The sequence below is a fragment of the Artibeus jamaicensis genome, unplaced genomic scaffold (genome assembly GCF_021234435.1).
Source record: "Artibeus jamaicensis isolate MK-2021 breed Jamaican fruit bat unplaced genomic scaffold, CSHL_Jam_final contig_3152, whole genome shotgun sequence".
NCBI classification, from domain to species: Eukaryota; Metazoa; Chordata; class Mammalia; order Chiroptera; family Phyllostomidae; genus Artibeus; species Artibeus jamaicensis.
Genome location: NW_026521729.1, coordinates 1,371,056 through 1,379,099, shown reverse-complemented (window position 1 = coordinate 1,379,099; position 8,044 = coordinate 1,371,056). Strand labels below are relative to the sequence as shown.

The 8,044-nt window shown below is 62.0% G+C and overlaps 1 protein-coding gene across 6 annotated transcripts in view; it reads right to left on the bottom strand.

The window, feature by feature from the left end:
- Window positions 1–220: 220 nt before the first annotated feature.
- KIFC3 (kinesin family member C3) overlaps window positions 221–8,044 on the bottom strand; it is a 64,137-nt gene continuing 56,313 nt past the window's right edge. For 5 of the 6 annotated variants that reach the window (XM_037141474.2, XM_037141477.2, XM_037141478.2 and 2 more), the window contains 10 exons: window positions 7,560–7,671; window positions 6,050–6,231; window positions 4,893–4,997; window positions 3,571–3,701; window positions 3,154–3,277; window positions 2,799–2,928; window positions 2,482–2,711; window positions 2,082–2,216; window positions 1,566–1,674; window positions 221–816 (listed from right to left, as the gene is read on the bottom strand). In XM_037141474.2, coding sequence (XP_036997369.2) covers window positions 791–816; window positions 1,566–1,674; window positions 2,082–2,216; window positions 2,482–2,711; window positions 2,799–2,928; window positions 3,154–3,277; window positions 3,571–3,701; window positions 4,893–4,997; window positions 6,050–6,231; window positions 7,560–7,671 — 1,284 coding nt within the window. In that variant the 3' untranslated portion in view covers window positions 221–790. Of the gene's footprint in view, window positions 817–996; window positions 1,025–1,565; window positions 1,675–2,081; window positions 2,217–2,481; window positions 2,712–2,798; window positions 2,929–3,153; window positions 3,278–3,570; window positions 3,702–4,892; window positions 4,998–6,049; window positions 6,232–7,559; window positions 7,672–8,044 lie in introns of all 6 variants that reach the window. The other variant, XM_037141476.2, reaches the window with a different exon arrangement.

Sequence of the window (8,044 nt, the reverse complement as noted above, 5' to 3'; positions counted from 1 at the left end):
AGATGTTCAGGACACGCCAGGCTTCCTTGGAGGCCGCAGGCAACCAGCAGGTGGCGCCATCGCCCCTGCCCTGCTCCTGATGGCCAGAGGCTTGTGAGACCCACCCTTCCAGACCACGCTTGTGTAAAAAGGCTTTTATTTTAATACATAAAAATGGCTAAGCTTCCAAAAGTTCTTAAATAGGGTTTCAGAGGGAGGAGTATGTCAAGAGACCGGGGGGGGGGGAAGCCTGGTGCCAGGCAGATGAGGGGTGTAACAGAGTCCCCGCCCCCTGGCCTCCTGCCCGCCATAAATACAGCCCGGCCTGGGGCTGACAGGGCCGTGCTCCTATGTACACCAGTGCATCCCATACACATGCCCCGTGGGGCGCCCCCTGGCGGACTTCCCCTGGCATGCCCACCAACTGACCAGCCTGTTCTGGTTCCTGTGCCTCCCAGGGGCCCCTCAGCTGCCCACTTAAGAGGGTGCCCTGCAGCCTGGGAGAGCTGGGCCAGCCAGGGCATGGGCCACCCTCCCGACACCACTGCCCTCCCCACAAGGGGCCACTGTCTGAGGGTCTGGGCCTGCCAGGTGGAGCAGGACACCCCTGCCCTTCCAACCCGAGTCATTTGCACCAAGAGCCACAGCCGAGAGCCACCATTTCCTTCTGAACATGTTTCATCTCAGGGGAGACAGAAGAGGGGCCTCACTCTGGCCTCTGCCTCCCGGACCCCCAGCTGCAGCAGGTGCAGGCCAGCGAGGCCTCAGGACCTAGCCCCTGGCATGGTGGGTGGATGCGCCTGTCAGTCCATCAGACAGGCAACGGCCTCGACTTCCCTGTGGGGGGGAGGCGCTTGTTAGCCTCTGTTCAAGAGCAGGCGGGAGCCCAGCAGAAGCACACAGACAGCAGGCAGCGGAAGGACAGACCCAGCCTTGAGCAGCAGGCGCCCTGCACAGCCCAACAACCCAAGACGAGGCCAGGCAGCAGGTGGCGCTGGGCCCCTGGCCCACACTCACCTGGAGACTCTGCAGCCTCAGCCTCAGGCTGAAATCAAAGCAACAGGCGTCTCACTGGGGGGCTTGCCTGGGGCCAGGACCCCTCAAGACCCTGCTGCCCCTCTGTCTTTGTGCTCCAAGCACTTGATGGGTCTTTCTGCGACTGGGGCCAAGTTGGGGACTGGAGGCCTGGTTTCCAGTCCTCTGACCTTGCTCGCTCCTCGCCGGGGACATGGAGTGAGCCCTGTCCTTTCCGCCCCCAGGGCTAAGGCCCAGGTCTAGTGATGCCAGACCTGCTGTGGAAGGTGTGCCCCATGAGCCCAACCTGGGACACTTGTGGCCTGGGCCTCCAGGCCCCCGGCCCAGCTAGGAGAGGGTCTTCAGTTTCCTGTCTGTAAAATGGACCCTGCACTATCTGCCCCAATTCCTGGGCCCAGGGAAGGATGTGGCACAGGCTCTAGAGGAGTTTTAGAAACTTTTAAAAAGAAAATTAAAAGCCTGTCCACATAAGGGCAGCCAAGCGGCTATGACTGACCTGCTGGGGATGGGGCTCACCCACCCACCTACCCACTCCCTCCCCGAAGGCTCACCCGAGGGCTGCAGCCTCCTCCGGATGGAGCCTGGGCGGCTAGTGGTCCCAGAGCCGGGGGCCGAATGAGCCCGGGCTGAGGGCTGTGGCGTCTGGCAGGCTGGCTCCCACTGTGGGCAGGGGCAAGCAGGAGGGTGGGGCCGTGCTGCCTGCCCCCCAGCCCTGCTGCCCTCCACTCCCCTCCCAGTCCCCTGACACCTTCCTCTTCTGCAAAATGGGCATGGCAATGGCGATGCCCCAGCTCAATTGTGAGAGTTAAACGAGAGAGTAAAGAAGTGACCTAGTTACCGCTGAGCACCTGTGTGCCCACCTGCGGCCCACCTCCCCAACCAGCCGAAGGCCCCACTGGGACCTCCAAGGCCCTGAAATACTGGGACTAAACAGCCTACTGGGTTTGGGTTCACATTCTGGCTCCGGCCCCTCTGGCATCTCTCCTCCCTCCCTGCCCCCTAATCCTGCCCCTGGCCTGGAAGTCTCCACCCAGTGCCCCTGCAACAGGCCTGTGCCGTCCCCCTACCTCCAGATGCTCCTGGCTGGACCAGGACCCCAGCTCTGCCCTGCGGGACCCAGGGCCCAGCTCCACAGAGCGGACCCTCTCAGCAAACTTGAGGGAGTAGAGCGTCTCACTGGTGTTCTTCTCCACAGGGGACACCTAGGGGACACGAGGGCTTGCTTTCCACCCAAGCCAGCCGCCCCCACAGAACTAGAGTGGGCAGCATGCTCGCCAGAGGGCGCTCACAGCCAGGGGCCCTTGTAGGCACACGGCACGTGTGGCCAGGTCTGCTGGGGAGACTGGAGGGGTGCGCGGCACTGACTTTGGAGCTGGGTGGGGGACAAAGGTCCCTTCTCCACACAGCTTGGGTACCTGGAAGGGGTCCCTGGCCGTGGTGTTGGCCCAGCCCACCCAAGGCCCTCACCTGCACCACCATGAGGGTCTTGCTGTCCCCGCTGAGCGAGTCCTGCAGCAGGTAGGTGAGCTTGGAGTTGCGGAAGGGCACGTGGCCCTGGCGGGAGCGCAGGGCTGCAATGACGTCCCCCAGCGCCGAGAGCGACTTGTTGATGTGCTGTGCCTCCCGAAGGCGGCTGCCCTCTGCCCCGGACTTGCCCACACGCTCCGAGCCGGCCAAGTCCACCAGATTCAGCTTCCCTGCAGGGAGTGCACCAGGCAGGTCACGGGTGCCCTGGGGGCAGCGGCGGGGGCGCTCTGGCCAGGCTGCCCACTGTCCTCACTCACCCGTGGTGCGGAGGCCAGTGCTGCAGTCCACGCCACGCACAGTCACAATGAGCAGGGCGTGCGAGCGGGAGCTGTGCTCGTTCAGGTTGGTGAACTCCGTGGTGCGGTTGGTGTGGCCAAACTCAAACACCTGGGGGTGGAGGGTGGGGCGGGGGGCGGGGCAGAGGCACGGAGCTTAGGGTGAAGTCTTGGAACCACCCCGTCCCCGAGAATGCCTGTGAGGGGTGTCACCCGCTGCATTGTACAGAGGAGGAAACTGAGGCTCCGAGAGATGTGGGGACACGGCTGAGCCAGAGTAGCCCAGCTCTGGGTGGGATCTCCCCACATTTCCCCGCCCCAGCCCCCAGCCCCACACCTTGTTGATGTCCTCCACGCTCTGCACCTGGAACTCAGTCAGGCCCGGCACATACAGCTGCCCACTGCCATCTGGGCACAGCCGGATCTCCAGTTTCTCCTGGGGCTCCTGCCCCAGCAGGTCCCTGCGGGGGGAGAGGCAGGCGGAACAGTGACTCCCTTTTTCCATGTCTCCCACAAGTGCACCCTGCCGGGACGGGGAGGCCACTTCCAGGGGAAAGGAGCGCCTCTGTCTGCGCATCCCAGGGCTCAGAGTGAACCCTCCTGCCCTGCCTGCTGGCTGGGGGGAGGAGCCGGGACCAGCAGAGTCCTCAAGTATAGCCCCCATCTCCCTTCTTCAGGGAGACCCCACTTCCCGTCCCACGTGGCTCTGCGCCAGGGCCACGGGCCTGACCGCCTCCACCTGAGAGCCGCCCACCTGAGGGCCTCGTTGTAGATCTCGGCCACGCTGACGGTGATGGCGTACTCCCAGTCGGACGCCTTTTCCTGCACCTCTGTGAAGAGCAGCTGCAAGGCCCGCTGGTTGATGCCTGGGTTCTCAGGGGTCCCCTGGGGGCAGGAGCAAGACCCCAGTGAGCTGCGCCCCTCCCCACACCGGGATGGCCATCTGGATGCTCACAGGGTATCTGTGACACCCCCCAGCTACCCCTCGCAGGCCAGCCTTCGTGCCGGAAGCTCCCATCTGCATGCTGGTCTGCCCCCAAACCCCCTCGGCCACAGCTGCAAGCAACTTCGTTCCCCTCCACGGGCCTCAATTTCCCGGCACCACCCCTGCCAGAGCTGCCCTGAGCCTTCCGACAGGGCCCTCAGGTGAATGCCTGGCAGGGGACTGCACACAGGGGGTGCTGAGCTGCCTGGAAGGGGCCCCGGGAAGCTAAGATTTCGCTGCCACTGCCCACATGCTGGTCTGACGTCAGTGAGGTCAGAGGCCGGGCTCTGGGGGCGTGGAGGAAGGCACAGGGGGCTGGCAGGTGCCCCGGCAGGTGCCCCAGCCCGGTGAGCTGCCTGGCCTTTCTGAGAGGGAATCTCACTGTTGCCCTCGCTCCCCTTAGATGGTGCCTCCTGCCAAAGGCTCATCTTGCTCTCCTTGTCCGCTCCCTTTGTCCCGACACCAGGACACCTGCCCTCCCGCTACACCCAGGATCCCCACAGCACCCCCCAAAGAGACAGGAAAATGCTAACAAACCGAAGACACCCCCTGGGCCAGACTTTTTATCTGTAGTCAAGATTCTTCCTCGCCTTGGAGGCCCCGGTGCCCCGTGGAGAGGGGACGGGCCCAAGCAGGGAGATGACACTCTGCCCGGGAGTGGCAGGTGAGAGCTGGGCGCCCCATTGCAGTCTGCACCCGTCTGCGTTGGGCTGGTCCCTGCAGCTGCCTGGGGTCTCCTCTAGGGTGAGACCTGCCCTCATTCATTCCGAGAGTCCCAGGGCCCAGCACGATGCAGCCACATGGCGAGCGCCCGGCAGATGTGTGCGGGCGATTTATGGAGTTTGGTCCTGAGAGACGGACTCTGACTTCAAGCCAAGATCCTTCTGCCTCTAGTCTGTTTGCTTCTCCTACCCACGGGGACTGCCACTGGGGCCCCTCTTCAGGCCTGGTGACTTGGGGGGTTGTGAAGACTGAGTGAGGCAACACACACACCATGCAGAACCCCGAGACCAGTGAGGAGAGGCCCCATCGATGGCAGCAAGGGGTGGTCCTCACTGTCCAAATCCTGGTCTCAGCTGGCCGGCACCCACCTCCATTGTATAGGTCTTGCCAGCACCCGTCTGGCCGTAGGCAAAGATGCAGACGTTGTAGCCGTCAATGCAGGAGGTGATCAGGGCCTGCACCTCCTGGAACACCTGGGGAGGAGATGGGCAGGAGGGTGTGGGGCTGCCTGGGCCTCGGGGCCCGGAGCCACGGGGCCCTGGGTTCCCGCCAGCTCCCAGTCCAGCCACCTCCCCCGACTGCTCTCTCCTCCAGCAATAACAACATGTTAATGTGGGCAACCAGCTCACTGTGGAGGAGTTCAGGACTAATAAGTCACCTGCACTAGACGTCAACGGTAACCTGGTTGTCAAAAGACAGAAGGGACGACAGCACAGTGCTTGCTGCCAGCCAACACCTGAGGAAGGGGCCACCCAGCTCTGGAGCTCCAGAGACCAGCCCCAGCTCCTTCATTTTGCTAAATGAAGGCAGAGGGTGATCACCTGCACAGCACCGCCTCTGCCTGCCTGCCTGCCTGCCTGACAGTGAGCCGAGTCGGGGCAAAGGTAAAGCCAGGAGCAGATGGCACAGCACAGGCAAGACAGGCCTGTCAGGTTGGCCTTGGCAGAGGTGTGACAAGAGCTGATGCGCAGACCACTTGCTTCTCACAGGCTGGAGGGACCAGAGGCAGTGCTGTCCAGGGTCATGCTGATGGGAGGGGCCACGTGGGGTGGGAGGGACCACGGGGTGGGAGAGGGCCACGTGGTGGGTGGGGGCTGTGAGGTGGGAGGGGCCATGTAGCTGGGGGGGGCCACTTAGTGGGTGGGGGTGTGATGGTGGGCGGGGCCACATGGGTGGGAGAGGACACGTGGTAGGTGGGGCTGTGGTGGTGGGAGGGGCCATGGGGTGGGTGGGGGCTGTGAGGGTGGGAAGGGCCATGTGGGTGGGAGAGGCCACGTGGTGGGTGGGGCTGTGCATGGATCTGTCCCCTCCAGCAGAGGCTTCTAAGGCCCTGAGTCTTAGTTTCCCATTTTCTTCTCTCCAGAGGGAAAGGAGGGAGGAACCCTGGCACCCAGGCTTCTCCATCCTGTCTCCTTCCACTCTCACACTGCTGTATACCCCCCACCATCTCTCCCTTTCCTGGTGAGTCCCCTTCTTTCCACTGCTCTCTCTCCTTCCCCCCACCACCCACGGGAGCCACACTCACGTCCTGCTGCGAGGCCCTTGGGGAGAAGACTTTGTCCAGTTCAAAAGACACAGGCTTTCCTTTGTGCAGCAGGTGGATGATGGAGTCATCGTCAGGATCGAAGGTCACAGCATTGGTCGCCTCGGGTCCTTCCCCATCCTCTTTGGTGATCGGCCTGACCCGAGCGATCACCCGGATGTTCCCTGGGTCAGGTGGGGAAGCAGAGAAAAGTACAGGCCAAGTCAGGACTAGCCTGCTCTGTGTCCAGTGGTGTCTTAAGCAGCCTGGTGGCACAGGAGGCTCCTGTCTTCTAAGCAAGGCACCCAGGGCCACAAAACTGTTTTCAGTCATTCACACTATAGTATGAATTCACTTATTGGTACAGTTTCTTCCTGAACAAACCAATTGAGGGTGGGAGCTTCGCCTTGGGACAGGGAGAAAAGGTCAACTTCAGGGGTCATGTGGATGGGAAGAGGGGGTACCAGTCTGGTTGGAATGCCAAAACGGATGCTCTTTGCATCTCTGTACTTCATGTTCCCCATGTACACAGTGAAGGGCTTGGGTCACAGTAAGCCAAGGCTCGTTCTATCACTCAGAAAGGGCGCCACAAATGCCAGGATGGGGCCCAGGGAGCAGGAGGGAAGACTGGACCGGACGGCAGGTGGACAACTGGCAGCATACCAATGGGCCCGGCCACAGGATGGCCCTGGGGCTCTGGGAGGCGTGGATCTGGTCCCACCACCCTCTTTGCCTCCAGCCCTTCGGTGGGACCCAGCACTTCCAGGATCAAGAGGAGATTCCCCACCACAGCCAGCACGGGCCCACCTTCCCCCTTCACCAGTCCACTCCAACTCACAGGCCAGTTCTCAGGTCTAGCTTTGCCTCCTCCAGGAAGCCCCCCAACACTGCCCTCTACTATCACATACCCAGGGGCTCTTGGCACTCCTCCCCAGCCCTGGTAACCGAACCCCTGCCGGGGTTCTCTGGCTAAACAACGATCACTGTGCACTCTATGGGCTGAAGTGAGCACCATGAGGCAGGTGGCGTCTGCAGGGCCACAGCCACATCTGTCTCCCCATCTGGAATGGCACCTGGCACAGGGCAGGCGCACTCTCTAGACCTGTGTGCAGCGAACATGTGAAATCTCAAGCTTGAGCTGGCCCTGGGTCAGAACAGGTGGCATCCAGACACTCCCAACCCAGTTCCAATACTGACCCCGTGGCTGCCCGGAGCCTGGGGGTGGCCTGCTGTGGACTCTGGACAAGGGCTTCTGAGCTGGACAGACCAAGTCCCTGACTTCTTTTTTTTTTTTTCATTTTTTAAATTTTATTTATTTATTTTTTTAGTCCCTGACTTCTCTGTGACTCTGCTGCCTTATCCTCAAAGAGGGACTGACAACAGCTCCTCGAGGACAGGGCACAGCTCATAGGATGGTGCTGGGGGCCGAGCGGAAGGGCACGATCACCTCCAAGCCAGGCCGAGGACCCCTATGCCGGGCACCACCGACCCCCCACGCCCACCCAGCAGTCACCTTTCAGCCGCACGAGCTCATTGTGGCATTTCTTGCGCAGCTGCAGCTCCCGGCGGTACTTGCGCAGCAGCTCCTGGTTGTTGCTGTTGACCTCCTCAATGGCCTGGCCGATCTGGTGGGGGACACGCAGTGCCATCCGGGGGCCAGCTCCACAGACTGCCTGCCCCCCGGCAGGCCGAGCACTGTCCCCCGCCCTGGCTGAGTCTTCAACATGTGCTGGCACATGTCAAATTTTCCCAGTAACCCCTCTGGATAGGTAAGGCTACCAATCCCATTTTACAGAGCAAGAAACTGAGCCCCAGAGGGGCTAAGCCAATAGTTCAAGGTCACCCTGCTAAACAGGCAAAGAGCCGGGACTCGGCCTCACTCCACAGCACTCACACTTGACTACAGATTCGGCTGGACCCAAATCCCAACCCTATCCCGAGTAGCTGGGGCACCTGAGGCAATGGGCCCAATGTCTTCCAGCCTCAATAAATGGGGAG